Genomic DNA, 18651 nt, shown 5'->3' on the forward strand with positions numbered 1-18651 from the left:
TGATAACGCATGGTTCGTTTATACACGTATTAACTGGTTATATCGCTAGAACGTCATAGCAAAATTTGTTGTAATTATTAATTATGTTATATTTATATTACATATATTCACATGGTGATGGTGTATCCTAATATACTACACCAAGGTCGTTATGTGAAACAATCCCAGTGCGTGAATAGGAATGTAACCTTGTCATAATAGCAACGCTCCTGTGATTCCTCTGGTGTTGCAAAATAATGTGGGCAGCGGTGATCACTTAATCCCAGGTGACCCGTATGCTCGTTTGTCCTCCTTTCCCATAAAAAATAAATAATAATTTCCGAGAGACGTCAGCAAGAAATCATCAGTATCCAAGCAGAACAGTACGTCTTTTGACTGACGTATTGTGTAAGTGACGTCATTAAGATGATGGTCTGTTCTTGTAGACTATCACTCAGGGATTATACATAACATTCTAGATGGTATTATCTCAGTAACGGACAGATGATGTCGCTTAAAATGAGCTGGAACATCTCGTTATGTCACTTATATCCAAAAAATATACTGTACTTTTTAAATATATTGTTGTAGTTTAAAGGAGAGAAAGGTGATCCTGGAAGAGATGGTGCACCAGGCCCTCAAGGTATCCAGGGTCCTCCCGGTCTTCCTGCTGTCTCGCACAAGTCTGATGTCCTGCAGTATGTGCCCGGGCCACCTGGCCCGCCGGGCCCCCCAGGGCCTCCCGGTTCTCCAGGAATATCTATTACTGGACCCAAAGGCGAGCCAGGGCAAAGTTTCTATGAAGAACCCGTACATGGGAGCCCAAAATTCTTTGGAAGACCAGGTAAGACTACTTTATAACTTTTTAAATCTAAACTGACCACAGCTGTTTAACAAAAAGGGATTTGAATTATGACTGTGTGTCATATTATAAATATACCTTGATAAGCTATAATGTACTTCATGTTTTAATTAATTTAATGAATTTCTACTATGCTGCTTGGATACAGCACACAAAAGCGCACTAGATGAGATAAAAGCATTGAGAGAATTGAAAGAACTTAAAGACAAAAATAGAGATCGAAATGGTAAGCATAATGTATTGTTCGCGACTTTACTTGACATTTTACAAGCCATATTATTTTTGGAATTTTCTTTTACAGCATTATTAAGACCATAGCGCCTATACGTTATATAATATATACGCTATAGGATTTTTATGGGTGTCTATATATATATATATATATATATATATATATATATATATATATCCGTATGTATGATGACTTACGGTACGAAGACGTGTTCGCCTTATGAGAAACCTCATGGTTGCTCAAAGGCAAGGGAGAGGGCTATGCTTGGCATTTCCGTGCGAGATAGAATCAGAAATGAGGAGATCCGTAGGAGAACCAAAGTCACTGACATAGCCCAAATGATTGCGAAATTGAACTGGCAGTGGGCAGGGCACATAGTTCGACGGACAGATGGCCGTTGGGGCAGTAAAGTCCTCCAAAGGCGACCACGGACCGGTACTGGAAGACGTAGTGCTGGTAGGCCACCAGACAAGATGGACCGATAATCTGGTCAAGATCGCTGGAATACGATGGACGTCTTCCGGCTGATGATGACGATGATCATCCAAGATGGTAGTAGGATATTTAGATGATATATTATAATTATTCTTCTATCCATGTATGTGTCACTGTTTAGGTACTTTTAAAAGGCTGGACGGATCATGATGTAATATTGTGTGGGTGCGCGATCTGATCCAATAGATTGGATTTATTGGTTGATTTATTTATTTACATGTTGTAGTTGATCTTTGTTTAGTTTAGCAATCGCATTTTTTTTTCGGCATAAGCACTTGTTCGAACAGTTGGTGGTAAGTTTGGATTTAAGTTTTTTTTTTTAATTTTGTTGTCTTGCGGCATAATGTAATCTAATAACATTCGTTGACATATTAATGAAAACATCTTAGATTAAGAATAGGTCTACGCTGCGCTCCACCACGATACCTAAGAACAATAGCCTTTTTATTACGGAAACTTTTAGATGCATGTGTGACTGGCATCTTGACACTGATGATGTGTGACTGACAAAGATGCCAATCTTTCAAATTTTGTAACAAACGCTTCGTGTTATTTTACATTGAAATTAATCAAATACAAATACCTACTGATGATGTGTGATCCCCGTCTCTTTCTTAGTTTTTGTAAAGTAGAGTCATTTTAATTGGTAACATTTGACAGTTCATCATTATTCAACAACGTAGCCTTATAACGGCGGGCATAAAAGAATATATTTTTTTGTTTTCTTAGAACTACACAATTGCTTAACTTTTTCCAATAACGCTTACATATATATATTATTTTAATGACCGATACGAGTAATTTTACGATTTGCTTTCACTAATAAACCATTCTTAACATAAATAAACAATGTCTGATCTAAATAACTGAACGTCGTTACAATGTTACGTAACATAGCATAGTTTAACGCAACATCTTTTTTAAACACTAGCGATGTTACTCTAAAAAACGAAAGCTGATAAGTAGAATCAATTACGTAAAATAAATAAAATACAAAAAATAATTAAATAGAAAAAAAAATAACAAAAAAACAACCGCCTTCAAAAACACTATTGCAAAATAATAGATATAATGTGCACTAAAAAGTATAAAAATAATTGCGTATTTTTATACAATGTAATTAATTAATCTAATTCTAGTTACGATTATTGTTATTTTTGGAATCGGTGTCCTTCCGCCGCGACCCGCTCTCGCCTCTCGCCTCCTCCCGACTCAAGCACATCTCACCTATAACTATGTATGTAGTAACAAACCTATCTTGGATGACACCGACTCCAAAAATTACAATAATATTTAATTGGCGGTAAATCGTCTCTATCAAAAGTTTTGAAATCGATTGCCTTTAGATTTAAGAAATCAGACAAGCGGAAAATCGTGCTTGAACGGTACGATATTATTTTGAAGAGAGTAACATTCTTACGTCAAGTAAATAAAATTGCAGTTTGGGATAATGTCGTGTTTATTGACGAAACTTGCTTGAATGCGAATCATGAGGCCGATGATACAGCGGCCTCCACCTCAAAAGTTCCATCCGGATAAGGAGCCCGACTTATTATATGTCACGCGGGATAAGCTTCTCGTGATTACCATGAGGAATTTAACTTTGAGGAACTTCTTAATCACTGCTGAGTGATGAAGATGACGATACTAATAACAGTTATAATAGTTCATCTGAATGAGTGCATTTTTGATGATTTTTTCATTGATTTGCTCATGAAGGCAACGCTCCTGTGATTCCTCTGGTGTTGCAAGAGATTGTGGGCGGCGGTGATCACTTAACACCAGTACGGGACCCGTATGTTCGTTTGTCCTCCTATCCCATTAAAAAAAAATTGCCCCTTAAATTTACAAAAGAAAAAATAATAATAGGACAGGGATTAGCCTGATGATTTTTAAAATTCACATATGTCTCAAGTCCGTATCGATTCATGTACTTTAATCGATGTTGAGCAGGTCACCTCACTATGAAGATAAAACTGCCAAACGTCAAATGTTACCTATTAAAGTGACTCCACTGTAATGTTATTTTTTCCAAGTTTTACTTCGCGAGCCGGCATTTTAGTTTCAATTATTACCAAAGCTTAACAGAACACGTGGCAGGTCAACGTTACACATTGTTCGAGACTGGCTCGAGTAGGTACGCCCACTTGGGCGTAGTATTAGTTGCCGCACTTTGCGACTACGTCTGCGGTATCTAGATGGAGCGCAGGGGAGACCAATCATTAATCTAAGGAAAACATATTATTTTTCTGTAGATAGGACAACAACTTTTAATATAAATAGGCCCTATTAGTATAGCAATATAATTCTTGTTGTGTTAGTAACAACTAGACTGGATTATCTACGTGATGGTTAATCCCACTAGTCATTGAAATAGGTTTGTATTTTCATTTAAAATATTTATTTCTTTATAATTTTCTCGTAAAGATTCTTTAGAACTTACGTTACAAATTGCGTGAATAAACTGTTCTGCAGTACAAAAATGGTATTGATATCGGTTGTAGTACCCCATAGCAGTACATATACCGAAGGAAATAATGCTATGAAAATAACTAACGTAAACTAGACGCGCCAAAGTTGTGTGTACTATTTAATATATTATATTAATACTACAATATTTTATGATAACATTTTTTTACAAACCTTATGTGAACTGCATAGCACTCCATGTACCTACCGCTATTTGAGGGAACGTTATTGTCTGGAATATTAGTTTTTGCTGCATGAAATACTCTAGCTGACGATAATGTAACGACTTTTTATTTAAGCACCGTTTCAAGAAACTCGAAATCATCATGCTGATGAGGCGACAACTACAAAAACAGTACCTGGCGCTGCAGTCTATTACACGACGGAAGAGATGTTAAGAGTAAGTTTTAAGAATTCTAAAACTTTATAAAGGCGCAAATTCGGCCTCACATGGAGTATTAACAATTATCGGCGATCAAGTCAACTCTGATTGGCTTGATTACAAAACAAAAAATAGAAGTCATTGAGTACAATTGTTGCATCATCCACACAAACCGTAAATGACTTATGGTATTTTGCGAGCATTTTATTAGCGATTATAAAAAAAAAATATCTATAATTTTTAGAATCTGAAGCAGAGTTTCTGGTAACAGGATCATCCTGCCACCACAGGTAACGCCCGTTCATGATCATGACGCATGGGCCAGCGACTCCCTCGACCATATTTTAAGCAAGAGGACGACCCGTCCCATATTACCGCCACAAGCAGTGACATTCAGTAGTCACGAGAATTCAACCAAATAACAAAAAATAATCTTCATCCACATTATAAACAATACTCACTAAATATCTCTACTTAGAATTTGACTATTCTGCTTCAATTTGTAATCATCATTTATACGCCCAACTCATATCATATCCATGAAAGAAAAATTGCTCCAATGTTTGGTATTTCATGCCAAAAAGTTCCTTTAAAACTGCACTGTGGAATAAAAATGCAATAAATATTCATCAGGAGAGGGTGGCAATTATGTTTGTGCTGTTCGGTGCAAAGAAATTCGGCGACGGTAATAAGGTGAGAAGGCTCTCCGGAACATTTTCCGTTCTTTCATTTTCTCTCAAGGCTTAGAAGTTTAGTAAAATTAATAATAAATTTTACAACTGCAACCAAACGATATGTAATAAATATGCGTCGTGACTATTCATAAAATACGACATATAATTCGTAATAAAGTAGCAAATAACGTTGTCACCAAAATACTAATGTGTGTAGTATACCTTCCCCCACCAGTGAAGCTGGAAAGCCTTACTCGATTTTTAGAGCACACTAACGATATTTTAAACAAAACAGACCAAGTTATAATATTGGGTGACTTCAACTTGGGCTTTCTTGGTTGGTCTCGCAATTTAGATGGTGGTTCATGCAGTGCATCTAATTATAGTTCACCACAGGGTATAGCACTCACTGACTTCATGGCACTAAATAATATTATGCAAACAAACCCCGTCTCAAACGAAGATGGCAGAGTTCTGGATCTTGTTCTAACCAACTGTGTTACCTTAAAAGTTTCTAACTCCTTAAATATGTATTATAAGTAAAATTGACCGAAAGCATCCTCCCTTACTAATTACTGTACCAAAACTATATATACCACACTTTCTTAAACCAGCACAAAATCCACGGCACAACTTTTTTAAAGGGAACTATGATCTAATCTTAGCTCACCTGTGGAAATTAATTGGTTACAACAGTTCGATAAGTGCCAAAACGTTAACGAGATGACAACTGTATTTTAAATAATACCGTGGAAATATACGTCCCTGTTTCGAAGCCAAAAAAAGCAGGTTCCCTTCATGGTTTAGTAAGTCTCTGATAAGAATAATCTTGGAAAAAGAAAGTAAGAGAAAAAAGTATATGAAATACAAAAACCCACGCGATAGGTTGGAATGGTATGAATTACTCCGTGAGCGTAGTAAAAAAATAATAGACGCATGCCTACAAAATTATAAAAAACGGATCGAGGGTAATATTATCAGGAATACTAAATGTTTCTGGAACTATATTAAGGATAGACGAGGTGGTCAAACTACTATACCTGCCGAAATGACCCTTGATGAGGTAACTGCTAACACTGGTACAACAATTGCAGAATTATTTGCTAAAAAAATTTCATCAGTGTTTAGTAACGTAGTATTACCTGATAGTCTAGAGTCCGCAGCGCATGGTCTGCCATTTTTGAATGTAATAAAAACGTCAAAAACTACCGTCCTATATCCATACTTTCCTGTATACCTAAACTGTTTGAATCCCTTGTTTGCCCAATTGTCACGCGCCACTTGGAAAGCCTGATATCAGATTGTCAACATGAGTTTCGAAAAGGGTGTTCTGTCACAACGAACTTGGTGTCGTTTATGTCCCATCTTAGTAATGAAATAGATAGTCGTCAGCAAGTAGACTGTATGTACATGGATTTCTCGAACGCTTTCGATAAGGTGAGTCACTCGCTTCTTGTAGATAAATTGAGAGGGTCTGGTGTGGGCGGGACCTTGCTAGAATGGTTTAAGTCATACCTTCAATAAAGACTTCAGTTTGTGGTGCTAAACGGTCACATATCACATGAGTATGTTGCGTGTTCAGGAGTACCACAAGGATCCCACCTGGGCCCTGTTCTCTTCTCGGTAATTATAAATGACATTACCTCTTCTACTCTCACTGTAAATACTCACTTTTTGCCGATGACAAATAAAAATATTTAAAACTATTTAAAACTGTTAGTTCGAATAGTGATGTGGAGCTCATCCAAGCTGATCTTGATGCAATAAATATGTGGTGTAAATTAAATGGTATAGTTATTAACACAAATAAATCTTATCACATTAAGTACACAAAGAAAAAAATACAATTTCCATCATCGTCTAATTTACAGTCCGATAAGTTAAGTTACAAGAGGTAACTGAGATTCAAGATTTGGGCGTGACAATGGACTCACAATTGAAAGTCAAAGTACACATGGACACGACAGTAAAACAAGCAGCCAGGATGTTAGGTTTCCCTAAAAGAAACACAAAAGGATTTGTTTCTGCTCAAACCAAAATAATTCTTTATAACTCACTGGTTCGCAGCAAATTAGAATTTGCATCAATTGTGTGGAGTCCCCAATACACAGCACCTTCTCAACGTTTAGAGAGACTACAAAGATCCTTTACTAGATACTTGGCATATCATAGTTCCGGCATCTTTCATAAGGCCACCTACGACCAGTGGCTGAAACACTTTAAAATGCTGTCAATCTACAATCGCCGCATAATACTGGATCTAACATTCCTCAAAAAGCTGTTATCAGGACAGACAGCGTGCAGTGAATTGCTGGATAAAATAAATTTCAAAATCCTGCACAGATATCCACGAAATCCGATTACTAACATACTTGTGGAACCAGTAAGTAGGACAAATATCCTTAAACATTCTCCATTATCAAGGATGTGTTCTGAGTACAATCGATTTTCCGCGTCCTTAAAAGATTTTGATATTTTTCATGAAACAGTGACAAGTCTGAAAAAAAACTAACCGCACATTTCTGTTTGTAAATAATAATAATATATTAGTTGATATTCATACAAACTATTTCTTCGTTATATTGTATCTATTATTGTTAGTAATTTGCTTAAAATCCTTGTTAAATTTGTAGGTTGAACTGTATTTTGTATTTAAATTAATGTCTTGCAATGAGAGTGGTGTATGCACCGGTAACTGGCATTCATACCAGATTATAAACCTATAAAACCATAATTATTTTTAATGTTTTGTATGTAGTGCTGTTGGTGTGTCAATAAATAAATAAATAAAGTAACGTGATTTGTTATTTAATATCTTTTAAACAGCATTATAACTAATAACGCGATATTTTACAACCATGTGTCGTGGATCTTTAAAATTTGCGATGTTTTTAAATCGTTCGAAATGTCGAAATGTGATTGAAATAATTAGCGAGGCGTTCTTAGTCTTGTTCATATATACTATGGCAAACCAAAGTTTGCTTAAGGTTTCCCTATCACTCCTGTTGCTACACAAAATCTTTCTCTTTCGTTGTTTTCGCCGTCATTCGTTTCATTATTGAACGCAACTCAACCATTGCAATCAATGATGTTCTATACATATAGACAATGCACCTCATACAAAATCACAGCCGAAAAATATGGCACATGCCACAAATGATACCATAATAAGCTTCGACTGCTATGTCTATACATTTCTGAGTTTACTCCAGTTGTTTAAAATATTATTGGTCAATAGGCAGCAATGTAATGCAACAGGTGTGCTGTGTGACTCTAAAATGCCCATACCAATAAAAGGCAAAGTCTACAAAACTGCCGTAAGACCAGCACTAATGTACGGCTCGGAATGCTGGCCGCTCAAAAAGCTGCAGGAATACAGGATGCATGTCGCCGAGATGAAAATTCTCAGATGGTCTGGTGGCGTCACTCGCTTGGACAAAGTGGGGAATGAGCACATCCGCGGCACTTTTAGAGTTAGGCCAATCCCAGAGAAGCTGTTGGAAACTAGATTGAGGTGGTATGGGCATGTCATGAGGCGCCCAAAAGATCATATCACCAAGAGAGTGCTTGATATTAACACCGGACCAAGAAGACGCGGAAGACCCCGATTAACATGGAGATCAGTAATAGACAAAGATCTACAAAAAGCCCAAATAGATCTGCAGACGACCCAGGACAGAACGTCCTGACGAAGACTGATTAGGTGAGCCGACCCCAACGAAAATGGGATAGTGCGAGGATAAAGAAGAAGAATAGGCAGCAATGTAAACACTATTTCAGTTTCAGCTGCGTATTTTGAATTTAGAACCCGATTTGGACAGTGACATCAGTGGAGTAGTAGTTAGATTTTTTTTTTGATCCAGTCGAAAAATAGGGTTGCTGTGAGTTTTACGTTCGTCAGTCGGTCCCTATTTTGCGATCAAATTCTGTTCAGTCGGAGGCTTTTTACATTTTTTATCAAAAATCACACTCGTATTATAAAGGGAAAAGTTTATATGTTTATTTATTGGCTTGTGTTTATCTAAGTGTCAAAAATCAACTAATGTTTTAATTCATATAGAAATAAAAAAAAAAATTCACCCTCCTCGTCGTTCTTGTAGTGCTGTATTGTTTGTATAAAATAACCACTTGTAGTGTTAATATTGGGGGTATTTGTAAATTATTTAGTTTGTAATGTTGTTCATAAAATTTCTTAGCACCTAAATGTTTATGCTTTTGTTTTGTTTTGTTTTTTTATCTGTATAAATAATATTTGCATGTAGTTTTAAGTTGTTTACTTTTTCTTTTAATATTAATTAAGTATTAAACTTTAAATTTAAATAATATTTATATTTATTCCGACGACCTTATAGTACACGGTAGAACTCGAATGAGTTTATGTATGTACAATAATTTTATTATCTATAATATGGAATTTGTTAATAAGAAATAAATAAATAACATAATTAGTTAAACTGGTTATTTAAATGTTAAGTTCCTTGAATTAAATTAAATTTGTCTTTTAGACTTAGTTATCTTTTCCAAGGTATCTTTTTGGTATGTAAACGTTCACGTTCTTGTTAGCCGTTCACATTACACAAAATACAATATTGCTAATCATTGTTCACTATGCCTTTACAAAAATTAACAAAACCGACCGACTTCAAAAACACTATTCCAAAATAATAGATATAATATGCACTAAAAAGTAATTGCGTATTTTTATACAATCTAATTAATAAATCTTATTCTAGTAACATGGAACAAAATCGGTTCACCCCGTCGAAAGTTCTGAAATAACAAACATAAAAATCTATTCTTTGACAGTGTCCTTTCATCTGTCCCATTCTGACAAGCGGGTCTTGTCTGGGGTTGTTACTTTTATTGGTTGACTTGTCTATAATTAATACCCAATTTAATGAAAAAAATATTCGTTATATTAAATTACTTACGCTTTATTCATATCAATCTTATATAAATAAAATAACCTTACCGATGATAAGTCACTCCATTTTTTTTTGAGTTGTTAATGTATTATTTATGCACCTTATATAGCACACTTAGGCTGGTTGGTTGACACACAAGTTGACACACGACTAAGGAGAAAAGTGTGCTTACATTGTCATTAAGCACACTTTTACCGTTCCGATATCAGACTGCGAATGATATGCCCATATGTATAGAACGTCATTGATTGCAATCATATTTTCAGATGAAATCAGTTTTTTTTGGCAAATTCGTGATTTTTCCCGACCACAAAATATGTTCGGCTATTGTTGACTTATGTGTCGGTGTCCATGTTCTTTATCTCTCTTATGTGTTCATTGAACCGACAGAATATCGATCAGAGTAGCAACTCGTTTGAGCTATGTAGAAACCAGTGGGAGGCCCCTTTGCACACTATGCCAGCTAGATTATGGGTCCTACAACGGCACCTGTTTCTGCCGTGAAGAAGTAATGTCTAAATATTACTGTGTTTCGGTCTGAAAGGCGCCGTAACTGGTGAAATTACTGGGTAGATGAGACTTAACATTTAATGTCTCAAGGTGACGAGCGCAATGAATTGTAGTGCCGATTAGAAATTTTGGGTTTTTCAAGAATCCTGAGCGGCACTGCATTGTAATGGGTGTGCGTAACAATTGCCAGTAGCTGAACGTCCTGCTCGTCTCGTCCCTTATTTGCAAAAAAAAAATTTCTACACCTACCATCTATCTTATATACCTACTTCTGGTTTTTTTCAGTCTCATTATATCTCATAGGTGTAACTGTACCCCACTAGTGATAAACCAGTTTTAAAGGAAATTTCAACACAGTCAGATACAAACTTCATTTTATCGATTACTTAAACTTCAATTTTCAGTGGGTCATCAGAAAATGATCATGAAAATTTATATCCTTCTTATCATCCTCACTATCTAGATTAGTAGCGTTCGTTAACAGTTCGGTTTTCAAGGAACTTTCTGTACTTCTTCCAGAACTTACTAGCTCCAAGTTTTTAAGACGATACGACATCGATAGCTTCCAAAAAACTGAATACATGGGGCACACTAAAAGTTTTGCACTTCTAGCTAATCGGAACTATTTTTTTTTTTTGTATTCATTTTATTATAATCTGTCTCCTTCGCTGGGACATTCAATAATATGTGTGTCCTACTGGTATATATATTGGCTTGCTTGGAGAATGGCCTATGCCAAACCCAATTTCCATAATTAAGTATCTGGTTGGCTAGTTAGTAGATCTTGAGGTATTTTGCGTTTCAGTCTTCTTGATACTTTCGTTCTTTTATTCATTAGGGCTTTTGCTAGTATGTTAGGGTGATTGCCTGTTCTAGTTTTGTGTGCCTTAGCGAATTTTGTTATCTCATCCTTGACTGTTGGTATTCCGAGGTCATGGTGTAATAGATCATTTGGTACAAACCATGGAGCATTGGCTATTAAGCGTAGTGTTTTATTCTGAAATCGTTGGATTATTTCAATAATTGAGTGTGATGCGGTACCATATAGCTGTATACCGTATGTCCAGATCGGTTTAAGAATTGCCTTGTAAAGCAGTACCTTGTTTTCAAGTGTAAGCTGTGACTTACGTCCAATAAGCCAATGCAGTTTGCTTAGTTTGATGCCTTGTAAAGCAATTGCCTTGTAAAGCAGTACCTTGTTTTGCAAGTGAATGCTGTGACTTACGTCCAATAAGCCAATGCAGTTTGCTTAGTTTGATGCCTAATTGTTTCCTTTTAGTGAAGATGTGTTTTTGCCATGTGAGACGTTTGTCTAGGTGTAGGCCAAGATAACGCACATGCTCCGCTTGAGGGATTGTTACATTATTTATTCACTGATTTGGATTCGTTAGCCTTGATTCTCCAATTTCTGAGCCAGGATGATATCTCATTCAGACCACTTTGCTGATAGTAGGATACAACCGTTGGATCATTGTGTGAAACCATAATGGCGGTATCATCGGCGAAAGTGCCAGTTGTTACATATTCAGGAGTAGGTAAATCTGAAGTATAAAGCACGTAGAGTGTAGGCCCGAGCACACTTCCCTGCGGGACACCGGCTTCGATGCTATGTAAGTTTGATAAAGCTTGGCCACTTTGCACGAGAAAATGTCTGCTTCAATGTATGACTGGAGGACTTTATAGATAGAATCGGAAAGGAAGTCTTAATTTTGTAGAGGAGACCTTTTTTTTTTTTTATTTTTTTTTTTTGAGAGGAGGAAATACTGTTACGTAATTACGCCCCGGAACGGGGCGTAATATGTCGGACTCGAGTGTCCGCGTGAGCGGACGCCCCATACCGACTAAAACCTCCTCTGTGCTGTTAGCAGCCCTGGCTTTCACAGCGAAGTAGGACGTGGGCCGTGGAGGCCGCAAAGACTACGCAACAACAGTCGCGGGGCGTCTCCTAAGGAGAGTCGAACCTCAGACCGGCTGTGTGCTTGTGGGAAGGAGAGAGAATGAAAATGAAAATGAAGATGAAAAGATGAGAAGAACACACTCGCCGGCGAGTGTGGTGATGTTTAGTATAATGTATGTAAGTGTGTATGTATGTGTTTATGATTGTATGTATGTGTTTGTATGTGTGTAAGTAGTGTAAATGTTAGTGTGCATGTATGTTTGTGTTTGTGTTTGTGTCTGTTTGTGGAGTGTGTTTGTGGTTGTGTAAGTGGTGTATGTCAGTCCGTCAGTCAGTCCGTGTGTTAGTGAGTGTAGTGAAACGATTACAGGACGAGGACTAACGTCTCGTCGGGTATCAAAACAATGTGTGGTGTATCTAGGGTGCGGGCCGCTGGCCATCGTCAGAGTGACGAGTGCCAGTGGTTTGCGGTGGTTGACCGCGCCTACGCCTGCGAAGGCGGTGTGTGCGTGTCTGTGTCGGTGTTTGTGTGGGTGTCGCGTTCGCGATGGTGATGTCGTCATCCGGGTCTACCGTTACGTGTCTGGGACGTCTTATTGGGTTGAGACTATGGTGAAGGGGGGTGTACTCGCATGCCTTCCTAACCAAGATGTTGGGATGGTTAGGCGCCTTGTCAAAGAAGCGTCGCGAGATCTCTTTAAAGTGTTGAGCTATCGTCGGAAGCTCTAGGTCGCGGTGAAGGTCAACGTTTCGGATGAACCACGGGGCTCCGGTTGCCATGCGCGTGAATTTATTTTGAACTACTTGCAAACGACGTAAGTAGCTCGGTCGGGTGTGCGCGAAAACGACGCTTGCGTATGACAGTATGGGCCGTACGATGGTTTTGTACAGCGTCACTTTGTGTTTGAGCGGAAGTTTGCTTCGCCCACACACAAGTGGATAAAGGCGACTGAGGACAAATCGGGCTCTATTGCATACCGTATCAATATGTTTCTTGAAGTTCATATTACTGTTGAACGTGACTCCTAAGTATTTGTAATCCTTCACCCACGGTATGGGTGTTTCATACAATTTAATGACGTCGGTCGGTCGTTTTTTAGCGCGGATGCTATTCGCGTTACCGAAGAGTACCGCTGCACTCTTGGTGGGGTTCACTTCAATCCGCCATTTTCTGAACCAGTTGCCTAGTTTATCGACGGCGGCTTGAAGCACTTTAATGTTCCTGCTCAAGGTTGAGCGGTTCAATAGAGCGGAGCCAAAGTAGAGTGCCGTATCGTCAGCGTACTGAGCGAGCTGGACATTCGGAAACTTGGGAATGTCGCTCGTGAAGAGCGAGAAAAGAGTGGGAGAGAGGACTGAACCCTGTGGCACGCCAGACCTGATGGGTCTGGGTGAGGATAGGGTGCCCTCTACTCGATATCGGAAGGAGCGATCAGTGAGGTAGGCTCGTATGATGCGCACGAGCCTGTCTGGCACTCCCAGTTGATACAGCTTGAATACTAAGCCGTTGTGCCATACCTTGTCGAATGCCTTCGCGACATCGAAAAACACGGCTGCCGTGGTAGCGTGAAGTTGACGCCGTACGAGAATGTACTCGGTGAGTCGGTGAGCCTGCTGGGGACACGAGTGAGCGGTTCTGAATCCGAACTGTATGTCGGGTATCAGGTTGAGCTCCGAGATGTAATGATTAAGACGCGCGAGAATTAATCTTTCGTAAAGTTTTCCGATCGAGTTAATTAAGCTAATAGGCCTATAGCTACTCGGATTAGCTTTAGGTTTATTGGGTTTTGGAATACCGATAACAATGGAATCTTTCCATTGTTCGGGGAACGCGCTATTAGACAATAGAATATTAAAAATGGTAACCAATAAAGTAATAAGAGTCGAGGGTAGGATTTTAAGAACCCTATTGTTTATAGTGTCGGGCCCCGGGGCCTTCTTGGAGTGAAGCTCCTTAATGATTAGCTTCACCTCTTCGTAAGAGGTGGGTTTTATTACATCGCCTGAAGGGCTCAGAGCGGAGCGACGTTCAACTTCACGATCAACTTCGTCAACGTGTGTCGGGTCGGCTGCTGCATTTGGAGAGCACTGACTCTCGAGACTATCGGCGAGACATTCAGCCTTCTCATCGTCATCGAGCGCCGGCTGCAGTCCCGGTCTGTCCAAACGAGGCATGACAGTGGGCGGCTCCTGTTTGAACGCGCGAGGCAGCTTCCAGAAAGCCACATGTGATGGCTTAAGGTTGCCGAGCAAGCGGTCCCAACGTTCGCCGCGGAGTTCCGCGATACGTTCCCGTACCACCCGCTGTAGGTAGCGGAGGTGGCGCCTATTCTCGACCGACGGATACCTGTCGTAAAGTCTAGTGGCTCTGTGCTTCTGTGTGAGTAAGTTCCTGACCTCTGGAGGCAGATTTAGGCGATGCGGTTGCATCGTCGGAACTTGCCTGGAGCAGGCCTTGATCCTTTTCTGTATATGTGACGTCACATGAGAGATAGCACTGTGAGCCGTGTCGACCGAGTCGATGACGTCCGGTATAAGGTCAAGGTCGTCGGACTTGATAGACTCGAGATCCTTTTCCAGCCGTTGCCAGTCGATCACTGTTTTCGTCGGTGGTTGAAAGTTAACCGGTGGGCCTAGATTTAGGACGACGGGCCGGTGGTCTGACTCTAATTCGTGAAAAACCTCGATTGAATTTACATTGAGCGTTACGTTCTTAAGTAACGCAACGTCTAGAATGTCGGGTCGGTGCGCGACGTTATCCGGATAATGTGTTGGTTCGTCGGGTGCTATTACTGAAAAATTCAGCGTGTCTGTCAGCGAATCTATTAAGATTCCGTTTCTATTTGTGGCTCTACTGTTCCAGCTGGAGTGTTTGGCATTAAGATCGCCACCCACTATGACTGCAGCCCCGTGGCCGAGTAATACTTCTATATCTGTGTATAATACTTTTTTGTTGGGCGGAAGATAAGCTGAAATAACAGTGATCGGCTGGTGATTCGCCATACTGACCCGGATGGCAGAGGCCTCGATGTTAGTGAGGACCGGAGGATCTATAGGTATACAGTGTAGAGACCTTTTAAAATAAATGAGGGTGCCGCCCATACGGGTGGTGCGATCATTCCTGACTAAGTTATAATTAGCGATACGCGGATCACGTATACGTGGTTTTAGAAATGTCTCTTGCACTAAGAATAGGTCTAATTGATGTTCGTGAGCGAACTCCTTCACCAAGTCTAGTTGAGGCTTAAGGCCTTGGGCGTTAAAATACGCTATACGGAGCGTATGTGGTTTAACCCGTCCGCTTACGTAATTAGGCATCGCGAATGTTATTTTTATACTTTAGCCCTATATCGGTGAGGGCACGGAATATTTTGCCGTTGTCTGCCATAATTTGCAGGAGCGACGGCGGGTCTTCCCGGACAGCATCGAGCCTGCTGGCCAGGGCTGTGATTTCATCAATGTCGAACATCTCTGACAGTTCGAACATGAAGGCAAAGGTGCTGCCGCCTTTGTTACCTGTTGCCGCGGACGCGGGCGCCGGTGGACTCGGTCGCGGGACCGACGCCGCCGGGCGGGACGCTAGCGGAGGCCGGAGGGGCGCGGGGGCCGCGAGAGTGGCCTCTGTGGCAGCGTTGGCAGCCGGAGGAGACCTCGCCCAGGCGTTTACCTTCGGAGGCGGCGCAGGTTTGAAGGTTGGAGTGAACTCCACCTTCTCTGCTCTGCCTTGCGGCTGGCGGCGCCCTGGGTGACGCTTGTGTTTGGGTGCCTTGGGACACCCGCGATAGCTCGCGGGGTGCCCCTTCTCCCCGCACAAGACGCAGGCCGGGGGCTCCGCGCATTGCGCTGGTCGAGGGCACTCTGGCGTGCCGTGTTTCCTGAGGCACTTCACACACCTCGGGGTGTGTTCGCAATTGCGTGCCGAGTGCCCGTATAATTGGCATCTGTGACACTGACCGGGCCCCCCGCGGTTGCGAGGAGCTTCGGTACGGATGCTCTGAAGGGAACAAACCGATTTAATATTGAAAATTTCCTTTCCCTCTTGCGTGAGGTCGAGGACTACGAGAACCATGTTAAATGGTTGTTTGTTGGTGGTTCCGCGCATACGGTGCACCTCGTGTGCAGGGTAACCCTGCTCTTTGAGGTCCGACAGAATGTCGGCCTCGTCTAACTCTTTGGGGACGTTCCTAATAACGACCCTCAGACGCTTCTCCTCAGGCAGGGCGTACGTGTGGAAACCCACACTCAGCTCTCTAAGAAGAGATGTCAGGGCGCGGTGGTCCGCTACCTCTCTGGTCTCTAATTTGATGAGAGATTGGTATGCCCTCGCCTGGAAGGAGAGCGTCTTCGGGATCCTATTTTTGATGACTAACCATCGGCCTCGGTCCCCTAGAAAAATAGGAGGCGGGCGCTTGGTCGGAGGCGGTACGCCGGCTTTAGCGGGAGCGGGCGCGGGCGCGGGAGCGGAGCCAGTCGTGGCCGCGTAGAGGAGACCCTGGTGCCATACTCGGTCGAAGGCTTGAGATATGTCAAGGAAAGCACTATTGCAGTATGCATTATCTTCAAGAGATTTCATAATTTTTTCAGTTAATCTGTGAACTTGGTCGACTGTGTCATGTTTATTGCGGAACCCAAATTGGTTGTCTGGGATAAGTATCTTATCCTTTATAATAGAATGCATACGTTGAAGAAGCAGAGATTCAAAAATTTTTGAAGGGATCGGTAGTAGACTTATTGGTCTGTAAGACTTTGCTTCTTCCGGTGGTTTGTCCGCCTTCAGGATCATTATGATTTTTGCAACTTTCCATTGAGGTGGGAAGAAATTCAGTCTTACTATAGCATTGAACAATGAGGTGAGGAATGTCAGTCCAGAGTCAGGGAGTTCTTGAAGAATTTTGTTTGTTATTAAGTCATATCCAGGGGATTTTTTACAGTTAGCTTTGTTGATTGTTCTGAAAACTTCTTTTTTAGTAAATTTTTGAAAAGTAACTGATTTATTGGTGTTGTTTATTGTAGGCGTGTTGAGATAGTCAGTGACTCTTTTCTCGTGCTCGGGGGTTCCTTCATATGGGTGAGGCTTGAAGACACTTGCTAAATGTTGTGAAAAGATCCTGGCTTTTTCCTCATCTGTGCGTGTCCAGTTCCCTATATTATTTCTTAGGGGGGGGTGATGTAATAGTCGGTTGTTTCAATTTTCTTGTGGCTTTCCATAGAGAGTAATTTGTGGACGCAGTGGAGTCCAAGGTACTTAGGTAATTTTGGAAACCTCTGTTGCGGTCATCATCCAGAGATCGTTTCACAACTCTTATCATGTGGTTTAATTTTTTGCGTGCGATGGAGCATCTACTTTGCTGCCATTGTTTCCTTGCCGGAACTATTTGAATTTCGAATGTTATATTCTGTGAAACCTTCTTAGTAATAAAACAAACAATTGGCGGGAAATCATTTTTCAATTGTTTTTATCACACATATAAGTTCAATTCAATTCAATTGTTTTTTATCACGCAACGAAAATGGAATTAAGTCAAAAAGATTTTAAAGCGATGTTTTATTTTTATTTTAAAAGTTCTCTCTCTCTCCGCAAGACAGTGCCATTCGTCTTTATAATGCTTTTGGTAGAGAAGCACCTTGCTTGATCACGTTTGCTGAATTTGAGAGAGATCGGGTTTCTTTACATGACGAATTTCGCGAAGGGCGGTGTTCAACTGCTAATTGAAGAAACCCCGCGGATTACCTATGAGACAATTCGAGGACTATTCGGGATTGTTATGAGCCAAATTCAGAAAATATTACAAGAAGAATTGAAAATTCACAAACTTTGTTGTCGTTGGATCCCTCATGAACTAATAGCGGAGCAGAATCGGGGTCGCGTGGAATGGTGCTCACAGATGCTAATGAAGTACGACCACGGACATTCTAATGCTGTTTATGGCAACAATCTTGTGACTGGGTGTTTGAAAATGAAAACAGGCCAACAAAAGTGAGGCAGGCGAGAAACGTTGATAAATAAATGATCGCTTTTTTCTCAGCTACGGGTCTCATCTGCACATTTCCACTTAAAGATCAAAACAGTGTTAATGCCGAATGGTATTCTACCATTTGTTTACCCAGGGTGTTAAAAAAAGTTCGCGAAAGACGACCAAAAAGCCGTGTTCTCCTACATCATGACAACGCTTCTTTACACACGGCCAACAAAACTAAGTCATTTTTAGTTTCCGAAAAAGTACAA

At 40.4% G+C, this 18651-nt stretch overlaps 1 protein-coding gene across 1 annotated transcript in view; it reads left to right on the forward strand.

The window, feature by feature from the left end:
- The window catches only part of LOC126979443 (collagen alpha-1(XVIII) chain-like), a 297501-nt gene that overhangs the window by 235273 nt on the left and 43577 nt on the right, over window positions 1-18651 (forward strand). Inside the window, exons 20-21 of the mRNA XM_050828757.1 lie at window positions 571-823; window positions 990-1067. Of these exons, the coding sequence (XP_050684714.1) occupies window positions 571-823; window positions 990-1067 (331 nt within the window). The remainder of the gene's footprint in view (window positions 1-570; window positions 824-989; window positions 1068-18651) is intronic.

Source organism: Leptidea sinapis, chromosome 1, assembly GCF_905404315.1.
Source record: "Leptidea sinapis chromosome 1, ilLepSina1.1, whole genome shotgun sequence".
NCBI classification, from domain to species: domain Eukaryota; kingdom Metazoa; phylum Arthropoda; class Insecta; order Lepidoptera; family Pieridae; genus Leptidea; species Leptidea sinapis.